General features: G+C 53.8%; 2 protein-coding genes across 3 annotated transcripts in view; one reads left to right on the top strand and one right to left on the bottom strand.

Annotated features, from left to right (window-relative positions):
• Positions 1-333: 333 nt before the first annotated feature.
• On the top strand, positions 334-15,108 carry AIFM1 (apoptosis inducing factor mitochondria associated 1). Of its 2 annotated transcripts, none has more exons than XM_040083824.2 (17): positions 334-427; positions 1,520-1,662; positions 4,270-4,363; positions 4,951-4,980; positions 5,420-5,532; positions 5,622-5,752; positions 6,313-6,403; positions 7,117-7,201; positions 7,942-8,018; positions 8,406-8,514; positions 9,148-9,255; positions 10,072-10,160; positions 10,242-10,382; positions 10,850-10,992; positions 12,977-13,101; positions 13,616-13,812; positions 14,898-15,108. In XM_040083824.2, the coding sequence occupies exons 1-17, from the start codon at positions 361-363 to the stop codon at positions 14,967-14,969; spliced, it is 1,815 nt and encodes a 604-aa protein (XP_039939758.1). In that variant the 5' UTR covers positions 334-360; the 3' UTR covers positions 14,970-15,108. The 2 variants fall into 2 exon arrangements, with proteins under 2 accessions (XP_039939758.1, XP_039939759.1); XM_040083825.2 differs by lacking the exon at positions 1,520-1,662 and adding an exon at positions 2,454-2,581 and having other exon boundaries at positions 356-427.
• A 3,462-nt stretch (positions 15,109-18,570) lies between these two features.
• UTP14A (UTP14A small subunit processome component) overlaps positions 18,571-23,687 on the bottom strand; it is a 39,578-nt gene continuing 34,461 nt past the window's right edge. The window contains exons 10-12 of the mRNA XM_040083724.2: positions 23,087-23,141; positions 20,966-21,122; positions 18,571-19,943 (exon numbers count right to left, since the gene is read on the bottom strand). Coding sequence (XP_039939658.1) covers positions 19,664-19,943; positions 20,966-21,122; positions 23,087-23,141 — 492 coding nt within the window. The 3' untranslated portion in view covers positions 18,571-19,663. The remainder of the gene's footprint in view (positions 19,944-20,965; positions 21,123-23,086; positions 23,142-23,687) is intronic.

The raw sequence follows: 23,687 nt of genomic DNA, 5'->3' as shown, positions 1-23,687 counted from the left end.
GGAAGGGGCTCGGACCGCGGCGTTTCGCTGACCCGTGCAGAGCCGGGCCGGGCCGGCGGCGCGCAGGCGGCGGCGGCGGAGCAGCGCATCGGCCAGCAGCGCCGAGTACACGTGCCCGATGTGCGGCGGCCCGTTCGCGTAGAAGATGGGGGTGGAGAGCAGCAGGCGGCGGCCGGGCCCGGTGGAGGCGGCGCGGCGGAGCGGGCGCGGGAGGCGCCGGGGCGGCCGCCACATGTCGGCAGCGGCACCATCGGCGCGGCGGCGCGGAGCGGGCGGCCGGAAGCGGCGGGAGGCGCGTGCGCGGCGGGGCCGGGCCGGGCCGGCGGGGCCGCGACCGAGCGAGCGGCGAGCGGCGACGACATGTTCGGCTGCCGCGCGGGCCTGCTGCGGGCCCTGCGCCCCCCGCCGCGGGGCCGCGCCCACGCGGGTCAGTACCGGCACCGGGGGGCACCGGCCGCGATTCCCGCCGCTCCGCTCCGCGGCCCGGGGCCGATCCCGGCCGGGAGCGGTGCTCGCGGAGGGCGCCGGGCCGGGCGGTGATCCCGCGGGATCGGTGCGGGCACGGCCGAGCCCGGCGCGCTGCGGGAGGGGGCGCGGGCGGCGGAAGCGCGGATGCTTCGGGAACGCGTTTGGGACAGCGTGAGTGACCTGGAGCTGGTTGAGACCTCGGCCGCTTTTCGGGTGCTGGTGGCTTTGCTGCGGTTTTTGACACAAATAAGTGCCTTCAGGCGGGGTGAGGCGGGCTTTGCTCTCACCGGGCAGGAGCAGGTGGAGGTGGGGATTGAGAGAGCCAAACCTCTGCCTGGAGCATCGGCCGTGCTGGGAGCAGCGCTCGGAGCCGTCCCCACCATCGCTCCACTCAGGGATGAACTGGGGCGGCCGCTGGCTGGGATTCGGTGGCGGAGAAATGAAACGAGGTGCAGTGGCTCAGCCACGGGTGCTCCCCGTCCTGCTTGCGCGGCGGGAGGTGCCTGCACCTGGATCTGCTCATTTCCACCGGGATGCTCTTTTTGCCAGCAAACCCCCCGTCCTTGCTGGTGGTTTATGCCGCTGGAATGAATTGTGTGAGCAGTGGGAGTTTGGTGCCGGTGTAACCATCCCTGCTGCTCACCCTGCTCTGGTTTGCTCAGCTTCTTGCTTTTGCTGGAGCCAGGAGCATCCTCGGACAGGAGAGGCCTGGAGAAGGTGCAGGAACCACCAATACACATCTCTGTGCTCGGCCAGCCCAGCGTGGCTGGGGGCTCCAGCTGCAGGCAGCCTTTCCAGCTGCTTAGAGATGCTCCTGCTATCAGTTAGTTCAGTCATCCCTTGATCTTACAGATATTTTGATCTCCACAGCTGCCCGGAGCACACTTGTTGTGGCTCTGGATAATGCCCCACTGTCGCTCAGATGCGGGGCTGGGTTTTCCAAACAAGGAATTTGTTTGGGTTCAGAACTGACTTAGTCTCTAAATCTCCAGGCTTACCTTTGTATTGACAGTGTTTTTGTGTTGTTTCTCCAATAAATTGTGTTCCTTAGGCACGTTGTTGCAGCGCTGGAATGTGCCCCCAGACCTGCAGCTGAGCAGACAAGTGGCTAGCACAGGCGTGCCTGGGAAAAAGGGCAGTAATTCGGTTTTTGTCCTTATTGTGGGCTTGTCCACCTTAGGAACAGGTGCCTATGTAAGTAGAAAGGTGGTTCCTGGGAAGAAGCTGCAGCCCATCTCTCCTGTCGAGCATTTGCTGTATTCCAGCTCTCTTTACTCAGCTTTTGATCTCTGTAGCTTTCTCTCTGTTTCCTCCTTCAGAAAACTTCAAGGGGAGCTAAATGGAAATTAACTTCTTATGATTACTTGGGTTTTAATTGTAATTTCAGTTACCTTTTAATTTTTTTTTTTACCTTAAGGCACTCTTGGGGTTCTTTTTGTTATGACCAGCCACAGCTCTGTGTTGTCTTTTATGGGACAAACAATTCCTTGCAAAATCTCAGTTCAGAACGTTTGTTTAACTTGTGTAAGCACCAAATCAACCCCCAGCTGGGGAGCATTTATAGTCTACTTGAAAAGGATAGGGTTTTCAGCCTTACTGAAGGACTAAATGACATTCCCAGAGAGCTGAAGAGTATCAGCATTGCCTGGGAGGGGATAGATCCCAAGTTTGCACCACACAAATCTTTGTTTTCAAGCTCCTTCTCTAGGAGGATCATATTCATTAAAGTTCCAAATCCCACTTTTCTCCTAAGGAAGCTCATGGGAAAGGGGAAAAAATATCAAAACAATGCATGGAAGAAAAATATTTTCCTATTTCCTTTAAATATAATTCTTTCCTGTGCCTCGCTGCCCTTTTTTTTTTGCAGACAAGGTAACTGAAATTACAAAGCGCACTCTGCTTTTCTCAAGACCTGTTTAATCAAGAGTCCTTCCTAATATTCAGCTCTTTCCCTCTTTTCTTCAAATGCCTGTCTTCCCCTGCAGTTTTGCAATACCATCAGCTAAGATGCCCTTCTAGATCCCTGACGTCTTCAGGTGTTCCTGGCAAAGCTGGCAGCAACCTCTTGTTATATTTAATAGTGGGAGGAGCAGCCACTGGAACAGGAGTTTACGTAAGGCGATTCACTAAAGGTGTTTGTAAGGTGTTTGTGGGGTGGGAGGGTGGAGGGAGGGTGCTTATCTGTACCTCCCACCCTGTAGCCCTGCACTTCCAGCCCTCTTCACGCTCCCTGGCCTCAGGTACTTCATTTTCAAGGGACGTTGCCAAATAATTTAAGGTTGCAAACTGAATTTTCTCGGGTGGTACACTTCTTAGTGGGGAAACCTGCCTTAGAATTAACCTTTCCACATTAAGTAAATGTAAACTCAAACTGGCCGTCTTTGGTTTGTGACTGTGTAAGGGCACAGATTATTAATTAGTGCACCTGTCCTGGTGTCAGTAATGCTGGCATGCAGAAAAGGAAATGATACCTGAATATAAGTGTGCTAAAGGGAAGGCAAGAGAACTTGTCCAACTTGGTGGTTTCCTCAGGGAAGAGCACTGAAACATCCCCTCATGTCCTGGCAAAGTATAGTTCTGCTTCTGACTGGAAAGTATTTGACATTGTCCCATTGGAAACATCCTCAAGGTCTGATCTGATGTTTTTTCCTGTGCACAACAGTGTTTTTTCCTGAAAGATCAGATTTAATTTGCTGTACGCTGCCCTTTGGACTAGCTTAAAACCTTCCTGATTCTGCCTGTAAAAGCAGAGGTAGTTTGTTAACCTTGGCTTTTCTGTCTTTGAGCAAAAGGCTTTAAAAATACCTTTATCTTAATTCTTCTAAACACCAATAAGTTCTTGTTTTCTAATCTTTCTGACGTTTCTCCAGTTCCCTGGACAGGCTTTTGTCCTGTGCTCTTTTTTGTGCCTGGCATTAAACTCCTCCATTCTTGTTTGAGACTATTTGCTATAAAACACCAACTTGTGAGGATTGGCAAATGAAATTTGATGTCATGCACATGATAGAGATTATTAGCAAGGCTGGGTTTTGCCTCAAAGGAAGGTTTGCTTCCCTCTAATTTTTTACCCTTGGGGAAAAATACTGGACCCTGACCTCCTCCCAGCACTCCCAGTGTCTTCAGTTTCTGTCCATTGCTAGTTTTACTTGGAAGCTGACGTGACATAAGAGATATTCCTTCCTTGTCTGTACCAGTAAATTGTGCATGCAGGCTCTGCTTTATGCTGTATCCCAAGTTTCACAGTCAAATAAACAGGTCAGCATTCAGCTGGAGGAGATTCCATGTGCAAGGGCCAATGCCTGGAGCAGCCCTACTCCCGTGGCTGATGTCAGGGGTGTCCTGCCACCACTGTGCCTAGAGAAAGCCAGTCGGGTTGTTGGCTCTGCCCTGCTGCTTTGGCCTTTGGAAGCTGGGAGATGCTTTTTCTTTGGATTTGTCTTCCATTTCTACAGCTTTGTGTTGTTTCATGGCCCAGCTTGCACGTGGTCTTGGGGCTGGTTTGGCTGCATTTCCTTCACTGGAGCTGGTTCCCCTTGGAACAGGTATGCAGCCAAACGCCTGCAGGAAGGTTCAGCGCTTCTGGGAAGCAGCCAGACATCCAAGGGTTATCACCAGGTGGAGCAGGTCATTTTCTAAGCACATTCCCAATGGGCACCTTGTCCAAGGAGGTCTGTTTTACCCCACATGTTGCTACTGGCTTTTCCAGCACGCAGGGTGGGCAAAAGCCTGTCAGGGGCAGCAGGAGGATGGTGCCTTGGTGCTGTAAGGTGTACAAGGTAAATGTCTCCTGTCTATCTGCAGGTGTACAAAATGCTGCAGGATAGCAAAGAGCAGCATGCCAGCCGGATTTCCAGGATAACCAAGCGATCCCAAGACGATGAGTCCTCTGCCTCAGGTGGGTACCAGCCTGCAAGGTTGGGGGTTGGCTCTATTTTTCATGAGCTTGAGGCCTCCAAATAAACAGAACAGAGCCTCTCTGGAATCACAGATGTGCCTTTCTGGATTGCATTTCCCAGTGTGTGCCGTTGTTTCGAATTCTCATTCAAGGCCAGGCTGGACAGAGCTTGGAGCACCTGGTGTAGTGAAAGGTGTGCCTGCCCACGGCAGGGGGGTGGAACTGGATGGGCTTTAAGGTCTCTCCCAACCCCAGCCATTCTGGGATGCCTCTGTGACTTCCCAGCACAGAAGAAAGTGCTGGCTCCATGACCCAGAACAGGCTGTTTTACAGACCATCCTGAGGATGAAGTAGGATGTCTCCTGGGGCTGATTTCTGTCATTTAGTCCTTCTGTGATAAAAAGAGAAAAGAGTAAGCCCTGCTTCTGGCTTTTACCTTTGCACAGTCTGGCAAGGACACTGATTCCAGAGGGGCTCTTTCCCTGCCTGGTGGAGAGCCTGTTCATGCTGGAGCCAGCCCTGAACTGCAGCTCCCAAACCACAGCCTGTGCTCTGCTGACTTAAGCCGTGTCTTTCTTTGCTTTCAGGTGCAGGTGCTGCTCCTCAGGGCACAGCGGGTGAGTTCTGGTGCTAATACTGAACTGTCTGGTTTATGCCTGCCCGTGGATTAACCGTGTGTTGCTCAGCAACAGAACCTACCTTTGAGAGGAGGTGCCTTCTGCTGGAACCCAAAAGTTGTCTCCTTGAACAAAATTACAGTAAAACATGCCTTAGCATTTTGGGGAACTTTCCTTTCTTATAAACTGTTCACTGGTTGGCCAGTGCAGAGTTTCGGGCTTGCTTAGAAAATCCAGTTTGCTGCAATCTGACTGATTCCTGCAGGGAGCAGCTTTGGGTGAAGCAGCTGCAGGGTTCTTTGGGAAGGGCGCTGGGGCAGTAGGAGGACAATTTCCAAAGGAAGTCTGGATGTAGAAGGCCCCTCGTAACATACTCTGTGCCCTGGGGCTGGGCCGTGTGCCTGTATTTGCAGTAAGTTGTCCCATCTGTCACCTGCAGCTCCGGGCACTCATCCCAAGGTCCCATCCCATGTCCCTTTCCTGCTCATTGGGGGAGGAACTGCTGCTTTTGCTGCTGCCAGATCCATCCGGGCCCGCGACCCCGGAGCGCGGGTAAGAGCTGTCCTGCTGCGGAGCCTCTGTGTGTGTGCTACTGTTTGCCTGCTCTCGCTCCAGCTGATGTGTTTCCTTGCCAATTAAAGGTGCTGATTGTGTCTGAAGACCCTGCCCTGCCCTACATGCGTCCACCCCTTTCCAAAGAGCTGTGGTTTTCTGATGATCCCAACGTGACAGAGACGTTGCGGTTCAAGCAGTGGAACGGCAAAGAGAGGAGGTAGGTGGCACTGCAGGTGGCAGGGCAAAGGAGAGTGGGTAGTGACTAGGTGACAATGGTGAAACTGCTTTTGAGAGAGAACCACCAGCCAGTGGAGCACTGAGGGGCGGGGAAGGTTGTGTTGGTGCTGACAGGGGTTGGGGAATTCTGCTTCCCACCAGAGCTCGCTCAGTACTTGGTACCTCATGAACTTTGCTGTGCTTCCCCTTAGACGTGTCCCTCTATGGGCACGAGTCATGGGAAATAAGTTAATAAAGGTGAAGCTCCACAGGTTAGAGCAGAGGCCCAGGGACACGGGATCGCACTTGTATTTTGGGACTTAAGCCTTACTTGGTGGTTGGACTTTATGATCTTTTCCAACATGACCAATTCTATGATTCCGTGATCCAAACCCCCGAACTTCAACAGCATGAAGACTCTAATTCTTAAAAATAGGTAAATAATCGTGGAGCTTTTTAGGGATGCACAGAGCTGTCATTGTCTCATCGGAGCTGCTGAACAGCTGGATTTCTGGTATCCCAGAGCAAAGGGAACCTGTTTGATAATGGAGCTTTTCTCAGTATCTATTTCCAGCCACCGTCTTTCTATGTGCCTGTCGAGGACCTGCCTTCTGTGGAAAATGGTGGGGTGGCAGTTCTGCCTGGCAAGAAGGTGGGTACAGCACTGGCTGTTGTTCCTACGGTTCCTCCTGAGCAGAGCCTGCACTCATAAGCTGGTACTGAACCACTGGAGCTGGAGGGGAGTTGGCTGGGAAGGGGAATTAGGATAAGTTTGGGGAAAATGTGATGGAGCAGAGACTATGCTAATCTGAAGTGAAGTTTGAAAGTGGAAGAAGCCAAGAGGAATAGCAGTGAGGTGAGGGAAGATGATGAGGAAACAGAGAAGGATAAGTTTGGGGGCTGGGCATGGGACAAAAATATGTAGACCTTAGAGATGGGGTGTGACAAGTGGGAACTGCGCTGTGTGGGCTGGAGGGTGAGTTGAGGAGAGCACAGAGATCTGGGTAGTAGGTGATGAGGTGAGCAGGAACACTGTGCTGAAGCAGCAGGAAGGTGGAGAAATTTATAGTGAATCTTCTAAAATATTTATATCCTCAGTTATTTGTATGTTGCTATGTAAATGTGAGTGATTCCTCTTCCTGTTGAGCTGTGCTGTGTCTGAGCCCATTTCATACTCAGACCCTGGGAGGATCAACCTGATGGTGACTCCCAAAGAAGTCTCAATTCCCACTTCCAGTCCTCTCACTTTCCCACTCCTGTCCCCACCCTAAACCTAAAGGTGGGAGAATGTTAATTCCAAGTTTGCAACTCTGCTCAGTAGTCCATGAAGTGAAGAGCTCAAGCTCACCTGGGTTCATCTTGCAGGTTGTGCACATGGATGTCAGAGGGAACACAGTGAAGCTCAATGATGGGACCCAAATTTCCTACGACAAATGTCTCATTGCCACTGGTAAGTGCTGTGTTTTTTCTCTTGTTCCTGGGCTCGTGCCAGGCTTTTTATTTCAGTGACATTTAGCTAGAGATAAATTCTCTAGAGTACCTCCCCTGTGGAGCCAAGCTGGGAGAGCTGGGGGAGTCCAGCCTGGAAAAGAGAAGGCTTTGAGGAGATCTTTGAGCCTTCCAGTGCCTAAAGGGCCTCCAAGAGAGCTGGAGAGGGACTTTGGACAAGGGTCTGGAGTGACAGGACAGTGGGGAATGCCAGAGGGCAGGGTTAGGTGGGAGATTGGGAAGGAATTCTTCCTGGGCACAGGTTTCCCAGAGCAGCTGTGGCTGCCCCATCCCTGGCAGTGTCCAAGGCCAGGTTGGACGGGGTTTGGAGCAGCCTGGGATAGGGGAAGTTGTCCCTGCCCATGGCAGGCCGTGGAACTGGATCAGCTTTAAGGTTCCTTCCAACCCAAACATTCTTTGATTCTATTTGATAAGAAGTGACTCTGCAGTGTCAAACATGGTGTGGAGCAGTCACACGAAGGACAGTTGTGCAGACAGCTGTCTGGGTGCTAGGTTTTTCACCTGCCTTGCATCGTCAGATTTTCTGGGACATTCAGGCAGCAACAGGGATACTGGGATAGTACCCAATACTAGAACAGTGTGTGAAGCACAGCTGAGATCCGAGACAGCTTTGCATTGTCTGGATATCCCATTCCACGGCTGTGGTTCCATCAGTCTCTCTTCTCTCCTCGTTGTGCCCAGGGGGATCCCCAAGGAACCTGCCTGCCATCGAAAGAGCAGGAAAGGACGTGCAGAAAAGGCTGACCCTGTTCCGAAAGGTAACCTCCAGGTGCTGCCAGCCCCAGTGAGGCTGAATAAATCAGAGCCACTGTTTTCAATTTTTAAACTCTTCTGCTTTGGGTCAGGATGGTCCTGCCTTGTCACTGCTTCCCTCAGATGGTGCCCAGGAATCCATTGCCTGCTTATTCCTTTTCCCAGGCAGGAAACCAGGGTAGAGTCTACTCAACCACTCACCTGCTTGCTTCAGCCTGAGAGCTGTAACAGTGTGTGGGATTATGGGGTTTAGATATTTTTTTTAAATTTTCCATCCTGTGTGACTTTGCTGCACCTTCCAAAGTGAATAAAAGCAATTGAATATCACCAAAATGCTTTCTGCTGCCATTCCTGTTAGAGAGGATTGGAAATGGGGGTAAATGTTCTTTCAGATCGAGGACTTCCGAAGGCTGGAGAAGATTTCCAGGGAAGTGAAGTCCATCACAATAATTGGTGGTGGTTTCCTCGGCAGCGAGCTGGCCTGCGCTCTGGGAAGGAGAGGTGAGTGTGTGTCCCCAGCTGTGGCAGGCACTGAGTGGCAGCAGCCTCACATTAGAAACTTGTTTTCAGTCCCCAGCTGCTCGGTTTTTTGCACAGACTCTGTGTTTGCCTAAAGGAAACGACACATGGGTGTTTTGTTGCCTGCGTGGCCAAGGTTTCCCCAGTCTCTCCCTCATCAGCTGCCCAGCAGCCCCTGACCACAGAGGCAGGAGCTCTGCAGGCTAGTGTGAGCTGCAAAGTCATTCCACCCTCAGAAAAGTCACATTTGTTCTTTGTGCTCAATGCCACCCTCAAACTATGATTTTGGGGTTGGAACTGGAAGATCTTTAAGGTCCCTTCCAACCCAAAGCATTCCATAATTCTGTGGTTTCAAAGAGGTGCTGAGCAGCTGGATTCTGATTGCCAGTGTGTGCATAGGGTCTTTATGGTAACTTTTTAAGTTTTTGCCAAAATACCAAGCATTTCTGCTAAAAGTCTGTTACCTAGACTTTGCAGGTGTATGTGAAACAGTAGTCAGTCACTTTGTGATTCCTTGGGAGTCAGAACTCCCAGATTTGGAAACTTCTGCCAAGCTCCTTGTGTAAAGTAAAGCATGTGTGTCCTGACATCTGCTGCTCTGTGCTTCCCTTCCAGCCCGAACCCAAGGCCTGGAGGTGATCCAGCTGTTTCCAGAGAAGGGCAACATGGGCAAAGTCCTGCCCGAATACCTGAGCAACTGGACCACAGAGAAAGTCAGAAGAGGTGAAGCTGCTGAGCGGGTTTGGGCTGGTGGCTGCTGGGCAGCTGCTCCTGGGCACATCCAGCTCCCTTCTGTCCCTGGAGCCTTGGGAAGGCTCCTGGGAGCCCTGGAGCCCTGCAAAGTGACCCAAGTGCAGCACAGGGAAGTTTCAGTTGAGGCAGCTTGGGCAGCACAGAGCTGCTATGAATCCCGGCCTTCTTGGCAGTTCCTCTAGGAAGGCTGAGCAAACAGGCTTGCTGATGCTGGTGAGGCTTTCCTTCCCTGTGGCTGTTTCCTTGGAATGATCTCTGTGCCCATGCACAGACCTGGGTCAGGCCAGGTGCTGTAGCGTTTATCTGATAAAGTCAGTAAGATCCAAGACGCCTTTTTCCATTTGCTGCATTAAGTGCAAAATAATCTTGTGCATTGGGAAGTGGAGAGGGAGAGAGGGAGGAGGAATGTCGCTGGGGTGTGGATTGCAGGACCTGATAACCCACAGGTCTGAGTTACTTTCTTTTTTGGAAGCTGCTTTGTTGGACCTCTGGGTCTGGCTGGGGCACAGCAATAGGTAATTGAGTGTCCTTAGCTCCTGAACACCTGTTTTCGGTAGTTCTTTTGGATGCGGCCTTGTCATCACATGAGCTGTACTTCGGATTGTCATTTAAGCAGCTTTCAGACCTTTTCGCTGGGTTTCTCCTCGTGCTTCCCCCAGAGCTGCACTAGCACGTGCAGCAAAGCTTGGGTAGGCTCTTGGTTCCTCACCCAGCATCTGTCTGCACCAACCACCTGCTGTCGGTGGGACCCGAGCAGGCAGTGAGGTGTCCTGTGCTCATTTCCAGAGGGGGTCAATGTCCTGCCCAATGCCGTGGTCAAAACCGTCTCTGTCTCCGGCAACCGGCTGGTGATTAAACTGAAGGACGGCCGGAAGGTAAACGGGAAAGCAGGGAGGGGTCACGTTGGTAGGGGCGCGCGGGGAATTAACGTCCTAATTACGCATTCCCCAAACCAGGTGGAGACAGATCACATTGTGGCCGCCGTGGGTCTGGAGCCCAACGTGGAACTGGCCAAATCGGCAGGGCTGGAGGTGGACTCGGACTTCGGCGGGTTCCGGGTGAACGCAGAGCTGCAGGCGCGCTCCAACATCTGGGTGGTGAGTGTGGGCACGGCCCCCAGTGCTGCTGCTGCACGGGACACACGGAGACAGGAGAGCAAGGAGAGCAGTTGTAACCAGGCCCGGAGCCCGGTCAGGAGCTGCAGCCGCCTTGTTGCCGTGGTAACCACGGCAAGTTTGGAATATTTATGCTGTGTAAGAGGAGTTGGGGTAACCTAAAGATAGCCTGGATCACTTGCTTGCATAAGAGTCGCTTGGTGGGCGTTGAGACTTTGATTCCTCTGGAAAGCGTACCTCATGCTGCTTTATTTTTCCAAAGATCAGGGAAAAATGCTGAGAAACTGGGAGTTGTGTAGACCAGGGAGTGGGATGAGGGAGTGGCAGTGCTTGGGGTTTGTCAGAGAAACTCAGTTCCCTGTTCCACTCGGTCTCTTCCCGATGTTTTTTGTTGGGGCACTGGTGGAAGCTTTGCTTGTCACGGTGCTCACGGGATGCTTCTCTCCAAGGCAGGGGATGCTGCCTGCTTTTATGACATCAAACTGGGCCGGAGGCGCGTGGAGCACCACGATCACGCCGTGGTGAGCGGGAGACTGGCTGGAGAAAACATGACAGGAGCTGCAAAGCCATACTGGCACCAGTCCATGTTCTGGTAACAGTCCTTTCCTCTTTGGGGGTTCCTTGTATGGCCACACTGCAGGAGCTTGGACAAGATACACCTTGGGAAGTGTCTGAAGAGGAGTGAAACTACCTCAGTAAACACCTCGTACAACTTCATGTTCCTAAAGCTCAAGGCAGAGGTGTTGGAGCATTTGCTGCTCTGCCCTTACTTCCCTCAAGTGTTTTTCGTTCCTGCAGAACGCAGTTTCTCCCTGAACAAGTCCCATTCCAGAGAGCAAGGAGCAATACGGAACAGCCCTTTCCTCAGAGCAGACTGAATTTAGCAGCAGCTTTTCTGTTACAATTATCTGAAGTTCCCCAGCCTGATCTGTGGGTCTGAGTGTTGCTCTTTGCTGAACTGATGTTTTAGTGGCAAAGCATTGCTGCACCCAGGTTTACCTGAAAAGTTGTTTTCCAGAGAGCGGTATCAGGAAAATGGCCAATTTTGCTATATTTTCCTGAAGTTCTTTTTAAAACAAAATGAATGGAAACAGAAAAACTAAACAACAAAAAAAAGCCCCACGAAAGATTAAAATCCAAAAGGCTGTTAGCTCAGCCCAGTTAAAAATCCCAAATTCTGTTTGTTAACAAGATTTCAAATACGGGTAAAAGAGTTTTAGTTTTCTCAGGGAAATGCCCACAGAAATAGTTACTTAGGACTTGCTGTCACTTACCTGAACTCTTGGTCTGTCCTGCCTGGACTCGGGGCCCAGAGCATTTCTCGCTTCACTTTTGATCAAGAAACAGAGCCACAGAATCCTTGGGGTTGGGAAAACCTTCAGAGGTCATCAAGTGCAGCTAAGGACACAGAGACAGCCATTTTCTGGGGGTGCTTTCCCCTGGGATGCTCTCAGCCATGGCCAGATGCAGGTGAAGGACGGCTGTGAGTTGCAGCCCCGTGTTTGCTGGCAGGTGTCACACTGTGCCAGCCCTCACAGAGTGTGACACTTCCTTTGCCTGTGCTGAAAAGCTGGGAAATGACAGGAATTCCTCATGCAGTTTGTTGGCGTGCTCTCTCTCTTGGAGAGAAGGTTGTGTGGAGACCTCAGCATCGTCCAGGGTCTGAAGGGGCTACAAGGAGAATGACTGGAGTGACAGGACAAGGGGGAGTGGCTCCAAACTGACAGAGAGGAATTTAGGTTCAAGATACAGAAGAAATTCTTCCTTCTGGGGGTGATGAGGCCCTGGCACAGGGTGCCCAGAGAAGCTGTGGCTGCCCCTGGATCCCTGGAAGCATCCCAAGGCCAGGCTGGATGGGTCTTGGAGCAATCTGGGATAGTGGAAGGTGTCCCTGCCCGTGGTAGCAGAGTGGAATGAAATGGGCTTTGAGGTCCTTCCAACCCAAATCATTTCATGATCCCTCCTGAGCTCCAGTTGATCACAGCTGCCACGTTACTGGTGTTCCTTGCAGTGACCCCCATGGGTGCTGGAGGATTCTGGCCGGGCAGGTCATGTTGTACATCTGTGGTTTGTGAGGTACCTGTTTCCTCAGTATCCTGGGAAACACTTCAGGCACCTGGTACTTGCTGGTGCCAAACCACTGCTGCTTTGTCTCCTATCAGCACCCGAGTTTAGATCCAGGTGCCCAGTTCAAGAAGATGTTAGGGCAAGGTTTTCTTCTCTTTAGTCTTTTCTAATTGCTCTCAAAAATATTCACTGAATGATTGTCCTTGCTGCCAAGCCTGGTGTGGATAACCACATTGCCAGAAGCTGGGAAGCCTCCAGCTGCCTTCCAGGGAGCAGACCTGAATGATTTCTAAGTTTGGTCAGTGAGCTGGTTTTTCTGAAGCTTACAGGCGTGGGCTTGTCATGTTTTGACTCCCTGTTCCACCTGTGTGTGCAGAGGAGACTCGGTGTCTCAGTGTCCAGCAGTGCCCATGCCGTGCTGGAGTAAGGAGCGGAGCATGGATGGATGGAACTGCCTTGGATTTGACTCACTGCTGCCACAAATTACTTTATTCTCACTTCATTCCTAGGAGTGATCTGGGCCCCAACGTGGGGTACGAAGCCATTGGCCTCGTGGACAGCAGTTTGCCCACGGTGGGAGTGTTTGCCAAGGCGACGGCAAAGGACACGCCAAAAAGTGCAACAGAACAGTCAGGTAGGGACTGGGGAGCTCCTGCATGTGCTGGTGTGGGGACCACAGAGTCACCCTGACCTCTGAGAGCACGAGGAAACAGCAATCTGCTGTCTCATTTCTGGACCAAGCTTTAAAGGCTGGCTTTTATATCAAAATGTGATTAAAACACAACATTCCTCCAAGAAGATATCAGGGAACACCTCTGCTGCCATGTAGACTTTCCCAGGGAAGTCTGATCTCCTCCATGGCAATAAAATGATCAGTTTGGGACAACAGAGACTCTGGATTCCACGTTTATTTTGTATCTACTGCCTGGAGCGAGCAGACTGGGCTGTTCTTTGCATTTGGAAGTTGGGGATTGTCATTATTGTGCTCCATGCTGAGATTGTTTCATCCTTGTGTTAATGAAACTTAACTTTTGGGGAGCACAACTTAAGTGAGAACACCTCAGGCTCCTGCAGAACATGTTCTTGAGTCTGCTCCCATCATCACGTGTCCTGCACTGGGTGTGTGACTCCTCCTTTTTCTGCCTTAGGGACTGGAATTCGATCCGAGAGTGAAACGGAAGCAGAAGCCTCAGAAGTTCAGATCTCTCAAAGCTCTTCACCAATGCCTCAAGTCCCAAAGCAAGGGGAAGATTACGGCAAAGGTGTCATTTTCTACCTCAGGGATAAAGTCGTGGTGGGAATCGTGTTGTGGAACATCTTCAACAGGATGCCCATTGCTCGGAAGGTCAGTGCAGGGCGAGGCTGACAGGGGTTTGCAAGAGTGGGGCTTGTGGAAAAATCAATCTGTCAATTCAAAGTGAGGATAAATAAAGGCAGATGCTTTTATTTATGCTCACTGTTCCAGGTGAATTAGGGGAGCTGTCCCTGTGCTTTTTTGTATGTTTGTAAATTTTTTGCAGAAGTAACTCAAATCAGGTGTGTGCTCCAAGCCTTGCCTTGCCATGGCTGAAATTCCAGGTCTGTAGTAAGTACAGGCCAGAGTCACAGTGACAGCATAGGAGTGAAATGTCCCATCCTTGTGCTGCTTTGTCCTATGTCCAAGCATCTGAAACAGTTTCAAATGTCACCATCCCAGGAACAGCCACTGGGGCAGGGCTGGAGCAGCCCTGAGCAGGGGCTTGGTGTGTCTGCACCCCTGTGGCTTGTCCCAGACCTCCCAGCTCAGCTGAGTCACACCCGGGTCAGGTTTTAAGACCTTTAAAGAATTTCAGTTGTTTAAACTGTGGGAGTGATCCCACACTACCCTCGGGTGATCTGTCCCAAGACAGACTATTCATGGTGGAAGTCTTTGTTCTTATATAATCTGAAGATGTAGTTGAGACATGTTGCTTCTGCCATACCCGTGGGAGGGAGGTCCAGCCTTCCTTCCTTCCTCCTCTCCTCCCTCCCATCCTTCCTTCCTTCTCTCCCTCCCTCCCTTAGCAGTCTTTACCTTAAACCCGTGGTGTCTTCAGCTTGTCTAAAAGTTGCAGGTTCAAGCCACGTATCCTGGCTTCAAGTCAGTGCCAAGTGCACCTTTGTAGAGCTGAATCAGTTTTTAAAATACATGCTCTCCCTGGCTGAAAAGAGAAACCCAGAAACAAATCCCACAGGGACAGGAGGTTGGTTTTCCTGCTGTTCCTGTAGGCAGGTGATGGTACATTTAAGTCTCCCATGTGAATTTGGGTGTAGAAAGTGCTGTTATGTTGTGGCTGTCTCAGTCTGGTGCTTCAGAGAGGCTCCAAGGAGTTCCTGGCATTGGCTGTGACACTCCTGCAGCACTGGCTCTTTATGGGATGAGCAGGGTTTAATGTGTTCTCCTTCCTCCAGATCATCAAAGATGGGGAGGAGCATGAGGACCTCAATGAAGTAGCAAAGCTCTTCAACATCCACGAAGACTGAACTCCGCAGCAGGGACACGTGGAGGGAGTGGGCTGCTGGCTGTGTGCACCCCTGCACCTCGGGCAGCTTCCTGGGAGCACTTGGGAATATTCCACTCACCCAAGCCCAGTGTTTGCACCAATAAAGTCAGATTGTTCTAGTCGCCTGCTCCTTCCTGCACCACTGCCTGACTGGTGAGGAAAGGGGAACATGCTGCCCCACTGGGGTCAGTTTTCCCTTGTGTCAGCCTTGGAGAAGCCTGCAGAACTCCCTCTTTCCTTGCAGGAATTCCCACTGGGGAGCAAGCAGGCCTGCAGGCGCTCGGCCTGCTCTTCAGCCTGTCGAAACACTCAGCTTGGGGAAATCAATTACCAATCAAAGTCAGAGCAGGATGATGAGAAGTAAAACAAATCAAACCCTTCTCCCCACTCCCTTTCCTTCCTGGGCTCTCCATCCTCCCTCTCATCATGACAAGGAGATGGGGAAGGAAGGCCCTGATCAGTTCATCACACATCATCCCTGCTGTCCCTGCTCAGGGAGAGGGGTTGTAGTCCTTCCCCTGCTACTCTGCTCCACGGACTTCTCCAGTGTGAGTCCTTCCCACGGGCTGCAGTTAAATCTGTTATCCCCAAGGTGTCACCACTATGCTGGGCTCAACCTTCGCCAGCAGTGAGTGCATCCTGGACCTGGTGGCATTGGCTCTGCTGGACACAGGGAAAATTCCGGCAGTTTCTCACAGAAGCCACCCCTGTAGCCCTCTCCCTGCCAAAAGCTGGCCAGGCAAGTCCAACACACCTGACAACTGCATTGGGTGATGCAGGGCCTCGTGGGGCCCTTGGGCCAGTGACGCTGCAGTGTCTCATGACACCAAGGAGCCATTGTGACACAGCAGGGCCACATCCTGCCCATGGAGTGTTTAAGGAGCCCCCCTGGGGTACCCACTCAAGCAGAACACCTTGCTCAGGAAGTAGGAGCTTCCAGGGACACCTGTGGAAAAGGAGCCATGGAGGAGCAGAATCCCAGTTCCCAGAGCCCCAAGGAGAGGCACCAGCTGAGAGATGGAGGGAGAGGCCAACACGATGGCACCAGGCATACCAGCACCCTGCCCAGGCAGCTGCCTCCATCCCACACCTCTTCCTCCTCCCGCCCACAGCTGCGGTCCCTGCACCGGCTGACATTGCCTCTCAGCACCCAGGGCACCCAGAGCCGGTCCCTGCACCGGCTGACATTGCCCTCTAGCACCCAGGGCCGGTCCCTGCACCGGCTGACATTGCCCTCTAGCACCAAGGGCACCCAGGGCCGGTCCCTGCACCGGCTGACATTGCCCTCTAGCACCAAGGGCACCCAGGGCCGGTCCCTGCACCGGCTGACATTGCCCTCTAGCACCAAGGGCACCCAGGGCCGGTCCCTGCACCGGCTGACATTGCCCTCTAGCACCAAGGGCACCGAGGGCCGGTTCCTGCACCGGCTAACGTTGCCCCACAGCACCCAAGGCCAGTCTGTGCCCCAACTGACATCGCCCCGCAGCACCCAGGGAAGCCAGTCCCGGTCCCGGCTGACATCATCCAGCAGCACCCAGGGCACCCAGTCCTGGTCCCGGCTGACATCACCCTGCAGCACCCAGGGCCAGTCCCGGTCCCGGCTGACATCGTCCCGCAGCACCCTGAGCTCTGCGGGCACCCAGGGCCAGTCCCGGTCCCGGCTGACATCGTCCCGCAGCACCCTGAGCTCTGCGGGCACCCAGGGCCAGTCCCGGTCCCGGCTGACATCGTCCCGCAGCACCTTGAGCTCTGCGGGCACCCAGGGCCAGTCCCGGTCCCGGCTGACATCACCCTGCAGCACCCAGGGCCAGTCCCGGTCCCGGCTGACATCGTCCCGCAGCACCCTGGGCTCTGCGGGCACCGAGAGCCGTCTCAGCCCGGAGGAAGGGGCCCGGGAACAAGGCCCGCAGCAGCGCAGGTCCCGCCCTGGTGGCTCCTCGCAGCCGGCCGTCCTGGCCAGCAGAGGTGCAGCCCGTGGCCAGCACCGGCCCGGGAGAAGCCGCCGGGCCTGCAGCAGCCCGGAGGAGCCAGAACCGGTGAGGGCCGAGCACGGAGACCTGCACAAGGCTTCCTCTGCCCGCAGTGCTGCAGGCCCAGCAGCTCCTGCACCCCTGTCCCAGCGGCTGCTGCTGGGGGAAGCCCAGTGACCTCCACAAATTCCCATCTCTCTTTCCAGGCCTCCACGAAGAAACCATCTCCTGACCCACAGAGAAAGGAGAGAAAGGAGAGAAAGGAGAGAAAGGCCTCTCACCGTGTCAAGCAGGAAACGCAGACGGAGACCTGGGCACAAGAGGTGGATTCAGCTGTTCAATATGCTGAGCAGGAGACACAGACAGATATTCTGGTAGAAGAGAAGAATTCAGCTGCTCCCCTTATGGTTGACCAGGACACAGAGACTGAGACTCCAACACAAGAGGAGAATTCAGCTTCTCCTCAAATCACTGACAAGGGGACACAGACCAAGGCCCACAGCTCTGCCCTCTCCACAGGCACTGATGCCCTGGCTCACCAGCAGCCACCCTCCCTCTTCTGCAGGGCATTCAGGCACTCCTGCACAGCTGGACATGCTGCCAGTGCCCTGAGGGATGCCAGGGAAAGCCGCTGCTCCAGGCAGCCACAACGTCCTGAGCACGGCACACCAGAGAAGTGGGGATGGACGGCATTGCCACCCTACTCTTGGCCATGGCTCATTGAGATGAATCAGTTTTAATAAAATAATTAGTTTCTTTAATCATGCCCAGCTGTACCTGGTCCATCAGGAAAAAGTTGGCTGCAGGTAAGGCCCGTGCTGAACAGGAGAGTCCCTGTGCTCCTACAGCCAAGCAGAGCCTGTGCCAGGCTTCAGGTGCTCCATCTCCTCTGGTTCAGATCCCTGGGCTGCTGCTGGTGGCCAGCCCTCAGCTGAACCCTGTCAGCTCCTTCCCACCCACCTGTTTCCAAGTGAACATTTCAGATCATAAATTTGGTGAGTTTTCCCTAGGGCTGTACCTACTTAGGCTCACGAGGAACCTCTCTAGTGTGGGAGTAGGAGCACCTCTCCCTTCTCTTTTTAAGACCTGCCTTGACTGCTCCTCTACCCACTTTGGGGAGTTCCTCTTGGTGGTGTGTGGGCAAAGCTTTCCTCCTAGTCCTGCCATCAGGGCATTCCTGCTGCCCTTTCTAAGGAAACAAATAGCAAAACTACAGCACTGCCCTGAGCTCCCTGTGCCCCCACAGGGGTGAGTAAAGCCAGCCAGAGACCAGCTGCCCCACGGATGGGCTAGGGGTGCTGGGACCAGACAGGGCTACCCCGACATCTGTGTTTGGGGATGGCTGGGCTTGTCTGCAGAGTTCCCAGCACCAGGGTCAGGCAGGAAGCTGGGAGGAGCAGTGGAGTCTCCCTACTTTTCCAGCTGTGCAGACACACGGGCCCTGCAGGTCCCACAGGCCACTTCCCCTCTCCCTTCCCTGAGCCACAGACTCAGGCTGACATGCACAGAAATCTGCCTGGACACAGAAAAAAAGGCAGGAGCCAGGGAGCCTGATGCAGGTTTTTTCTGTACATCAGTGTTTTTGACACCACAGCCTGTTGCTGCATATAATAAAACAGAAATCAGAAAGAGCAACCAGAATACACACCCAAAGGCAAAAAAACCCTTGGCTTAAAGAAGGTGCTGCCGGGCCCCCGGGGGAAGGCTGGCAGCAGGGCTCCAAGGGGGGAAACGCCTGCCCTGGCTGGGGAGAAACACAACACAAAGAAAAAACGAACCAACAAAAAAAACTCATCCAAGGCTCCCGCTGTGGAGCGGGGAGAGCCAGAAATCCCCCGATTATCCCGACCTCAGTCCTGTTAGCACCTGTACAATAAAACTGTACCGGCCCCGAGGCAGAGCAGCCCGCCCGCTCCCGCACAGAGAGCTGCTCCCGGGACAGCGGCGGGGCGCGGGGCGGGGAGGCGGCTCCTGCCGGGGGGACAGAGCCTGCGGCGGGGCACAAGCTGCCGAAGCGAGGGACGCGCTGGGGGCCGCGGGCTGCCTGCCCGGGCAGCACCGCCGGGGACAGGGAGCGGGAGCACGAACGAGATGGAGAAGGAGCACGGGAGAGGATGGAGCGTTGCGGCTGGCTCCCGGCTGGGGCTGAGCGCTGGCAGCAGCAGCCAGCTCCAAGGCCAAGGGAAGGGGCTGTCCCTTGGCTCGTTGCCACGGAGGGACGGGAAGCCCTGGGCCCGGCCGGCCTCGGGGCACGCTGGAGAGGGGCAGGGGACGGCCTTATCCCACAGCCCGGAGCTCACCATCACAGTGATACAGACTCAGCAAAGAAAACATTACAAATTAAATACTAATTAAATAAATACTATGGAAGACATCGGGAGGGGGAGGGCGAACGGAGAGGCGCGGTTCCGTAGGGTCCGGTGGGGAGGGGCGGCAGCTCCCACCCCTCGCTGCCCCGTTGAGCCCCGTGCAGGGGGTTCCATCACCCACCGGAGCTGGATGAGGCGGCAGCGACCGCCACTGCTCGTGGCGGGGGCCTCGGGAAGTCCTTGGAGGCGAAGGTCCTCCCTCCCCAGCTGGTGGAGACCCTGAGGAGAGGAGGAGCGGCTGCTCAAAGACTCGGGTCCCTGCTGCTGGCGCTGAGAAAACTGCTTCCCCTTGGTCCTTATTATTGCCTCGTGATGCCGGGAGTGGCCTGTCCCCGTCAGCTGCTCCAGGCCTGGTACTCCACCGCCGAGCCCAGCAGCTGCAGCAGCTCGGGCTCATAGTGCACCAGCTCCACAGTCTCTGCCGCCGTGCCCGGCGCCAGCTCGGGGCTTGCCGGCACCTCCTCCTGCGCCAGCACCTGGCTGAGGGACACCTGGCGCCGGAACTCTGCCCGGGGCAGCGTGGCCACCTCGAAGTGCGGGAAGCGGGCCTGGAATATGCGGGAGGACAGCTTCAGCCGCTTGAGCACATCAGAGAACAGGAACCAGTTGCAGGGCCTGCGAGGACGGCAAGAGCACGGTGGGTTATAGCGGTGGAGGGGGTGCAGGCAGGGTGCCTGCCCCCCCGCCTCTTGGCACACTGGCCCTCCCCTCTGGCCCTGGCACTGTTCTCCACGTGCTGCTTCCCCTCAGGAGCCCATGGACTGGGGTTTGATCATAGCCTCACAGGTCACAGCTTTTTACAACACTGACAGCCAGGCAGGGACAGCGGCATGAAAGTCCTGCCTTCAACAAGATCCTGGCAGCTTCCCTGCCAAGAATAAGCCACATGGTCAGGAAATGAAGCTTCTGGTGTGGTTTATTGCTGGAGGGCACGCTGCATGTGTCCCTCTGCATCGACAAACACTGTCAAGCACAGAAATTTTCTGCACAGAAGAGCTGTTGTTGCCTCTTCTGCCCCAGCAACAGCCACTGTGTCACAGGGGGTGCAGGTGGGAGTGCTGTTCCAGTGCTGGGACTGATTTAGCTGTGATGGAAGGGAAACAATCTCAGAGCCATCAGTGTGAGCTGCCGCTGAAGAAACGGGGGGCTGGAAGCCAGGGACGAGGCTCACAGGGATGAGAGAGGGGAGCTTCCTGACAGGCACAGCACAGGGACACTCGGAGCAGCAGGAGGTGCCTGGCCGTGGAGGGTGGGGGGATCCCTGAGGAGCCTTCCCTGCTCCCTGAGAACATTCCAGGCTGTGCCAAGCCAGGCACTGCTTCCTCAACTTCCCCAGTGCCACAGCCATAACTTCCCTCTGCTGCCCAGAGCAGCTGTGGCTGCCCCATCCCTGGAAGTGTCCAAGGCCAGCTTGGATGAGGCTTGCAGCACTCTGGTCTAACGGAAGGTGTCCCTGCCCAGGGCAGGGGGGTGGAATGGGATGAGCTGTAAGGCCCTTCCCAGCCCAAACCATTCTGGGATTCTGTGATGATTCTGTGAAGAAAATCTGAGATACACCAACGTGGCGCTGCCTGAGCCAGGGCTGCAGCCACCCGTGGTCCTGCTCTTCCCTTTTCCTGCCAGGGAAAGGCACTCACCCCCGGGAGACGGACACTTGGAGGTTGTAGCTGGGAAGCAGCGGCTTGTCTGAGAACTCAAACATGAAGTTATCTGCTTCTTGCTCCTCCTCCTCCTCCTGGTCTGAGCTCGCTGGAGGGTTGAGCAGCAGGTCACAGCCGATGCTGTCCTTCCCCTCTGCAACAGGACAGAGGTTAGCACTCTTGTTCAGTCACACACCAGCCCGTGCTGGCACTCCCTGGCCACTGCTACGACCCCACAAGCACCTTCCCACAACATTCCCACGGCCATGTGAGAACTGCTCCACTTATCCCAGAAAAACATGGAGTAACCACTGGCTGCTCTGCAGAGAGATTGCTCACTGGCCACGTGAGGTGAGGAGAGCATCCTGAGTTGTGGCAGGAAGCTCTGGTGTGACAGGGCACAGCCTGCACCCTGAGCCACCCCACTGGTAGACCCCAGACTCTCTCCAAAATGACCTTGGCCTCTCTCCCATGCCAGCACAGACCTCCTCAGCCTGGGAGAGCCTGGTGAGGTGGAGGTGGGAGGTGGATGTAGAGAGGCTTTGCCTGCACAGGTCCTAACAAGGAAGGCACAGGCAGCACCCTGCTTCTCAAAAGGTTCTTCCCCAGATCCCACCCTCAGAACCTCCAGCAGGTGATCCAGGGGAGCCAGCCCCCTTCCTAGTGAAGACAGCAAGGCTGTGCCACCAGAGACGAATCCAACCAAGCAACAAGGATGAGGGGAAATTAAAGGTGGATATACAGAAATTCTTCCCTGTGAGAGTGGTGAGGCCCTGGCACAGGGCTCAGACCAGCTGTGGCTGCCCCATCCTTGGAAATGTCCAAGGCCAGGTTGGACAGGGCTTGGAACAACCTGGGATATCCATGCTCATGGTATAAGAGTGGAATAAGCTGGTCTTTAAGGTCCCTTCCAACTCAAACCGGTGCATAATTCTACGACTTCGAGAATTTGCCTGGGTCTTCCAGGAGGCATCTGAGCTCTAGCAGGATCTGTGTCCAGAGGGGATGGAGAATGGCAGGCTGGATCCAAAACCATTTAAAACCAGGTAATTTTCCTAATTACCCATCTGAAAAGCTCCTGTTTGAAGAGAAGCTTGCTACCTGGATTGTATTATGAAGAGGTATGAATAGCTTCAAGTTTGCAGAGTGGTGTTGTCCCACTGAGATAATACAGGATAACTCCAAAAACTTCTAGATAAGAGAGTTTAGATTCTATAGAGAGCAGGGAGACCCAATGTGCCCCTGAACAAATAAACAAATAATGCAAAAGTTCAACCCCACGCACAAGAGAAAAGGCTGAAAAAAAAAAAACTTCTGGTGTGCTGCACAAGGAAGCTTCACACACCCAGCTGCTCACCCAGCACGAGTGGGATTCCAACTGAGCAACAACAGCAGATGACAGAAGACACTGGCTCAGGCAGAGTCTTGGGGAAAAACAGTTATTTCCTAGTGTAGCCAAGAGAAAATATTCTCTAAGAAACAGGGTGCTGAAATTGTTCAAACTTGCTGTAGAATAGGACAAAAATAAGTGACCAAAGTTGCTGCTGGTGAAGCTAGCTCAGATGCCATCACTGAAAAACCTCAGATTTCTTGAGGAACTCAGAGAAAAATAATTCGATGCATTTAATGTGGCAAAAATAGGGCTCACTGTCTGTCCTGAAAGCTCAGTCCTGTCCATCTGCCCGTGCAAAGGCTAGGACAAGGACAGGAACATTCTGTACCACCGAGGGAGACAATCAGGCACAACAATGCCTGTCCCAGGTGGAGACAAACTCCGGACTGGGACTTTGTGTCTAGAGCTCCAGCAGCACCAAGTGCAGGACACTGATGACTTTTCCACATCTCAGAGATCCCACACCCTGGCTTCCTTCATTATCCTTCTGCCCCCAGAGAGTTGCAAACCTCAAGGAAAATGTGGACAGCATTCCTGCCTCAAAGAATAGCAACAGCTCAAGCAGGGCCTGTGATTTCTCCTGTATCCTGAGGGACGTACAGTGCTTCAGCTGGTGGAGCTGATGGAAAGCGAGATTTCAAAGGACTGATCCACTGGAGGAGGAGAGTTGTTTGCTGCCTGTGATGATCGAGAGCAGATCAGTTATTCCAAGCAGAACCAGGTACTTCCCTGCCCTGGGCTGTACGTGTCCCATGTGACCTGAGGCAACTGCTGAGGTACCTGACCCAGAAAGGGACATTTCAGGTCACACAGTAAACAGGCTGTAAAGCCCACGTCCCGGGCTTGGGCATCCTGCTTTTTCTGCGGCTCTGGCAGTGTCCAGCAGCACTGCCTGGCACAGTGCAGGTGACACAGGACTGGCACCGCAACTCCTGCTGCTGTAAACTGATCCCATGAGAATGGGGAGGAGGGTCCCTTCCTGTGCCTGCTGGAAACAGACCTGGCAGGGTATGGGATCACTTCCCAACTGCATTAGCTCCTGCCTGGCCAGGCAGCCTCTCAAAGGCAGCATTGGGAATGCGCCGTGGATGGGGCAGCAAGGAATCAGTGATAAAGCAAAAGGGGTAGTATCCTTAAAAACATTGCAAAGAAAAGCTATTTTTCTTTGTAAAGGCTTGTGACAGATTTGAGAGTGGGAAATTCTGAGGAAAGAGGGCTGAGGTTTGAACTGTTCCCTTGTCAGGGCTGAGGTGCAGCAGCCTACAAACAGCGCTCTCAGGAGTGCAGAATTTCTCCTGTTCTGGAATGGACAGATATCAGGGTCCT

Source organism: Hirundo rustica, chromosome 21, assembly GCF_015227805.2.
Source record: "Hirundo rustica isolate bHirRus1 chromosome 21, bHirRus1.pri.v3, whole genome shotgun sequence".
In the NCBI taxonomy this organism is placed as follows: Eukaryota; Metazoa; Chordata; class Aves; order Passeriformes; family Hirundinidae; genus Hirundo; species Hirundo rustica.
This window is presented reverse-complemented; position numbering and strand designations above follow the sequence as displayed.

Excerpts from the sequence above, each read along its gene's own strand:
- AIFM1 (XM_040083824.2), top strand. The coding sequence starts at position 361 with ATGTTCGGCTGCCGCGCGGGCCTGCTGCGGGCCCTGCGCCCCCCGCCG. Across the intron at positions 8,019-8,405 it reads GGCTGACCCTGTTCCGAAAG|ATCGAGGACTTCCGAAGGCT; the intron begins GTAACCTCCAGG and ends ATGTTCTTTCAG. Across the intron at positions 10,383-10,849 it reads CGCGCTCCAACATCTGGGTG|GCAGGGGATGCTGCCTGCTT; the intron begins GTGAGTGTGGGC and ends CTTCTCTCCAAG.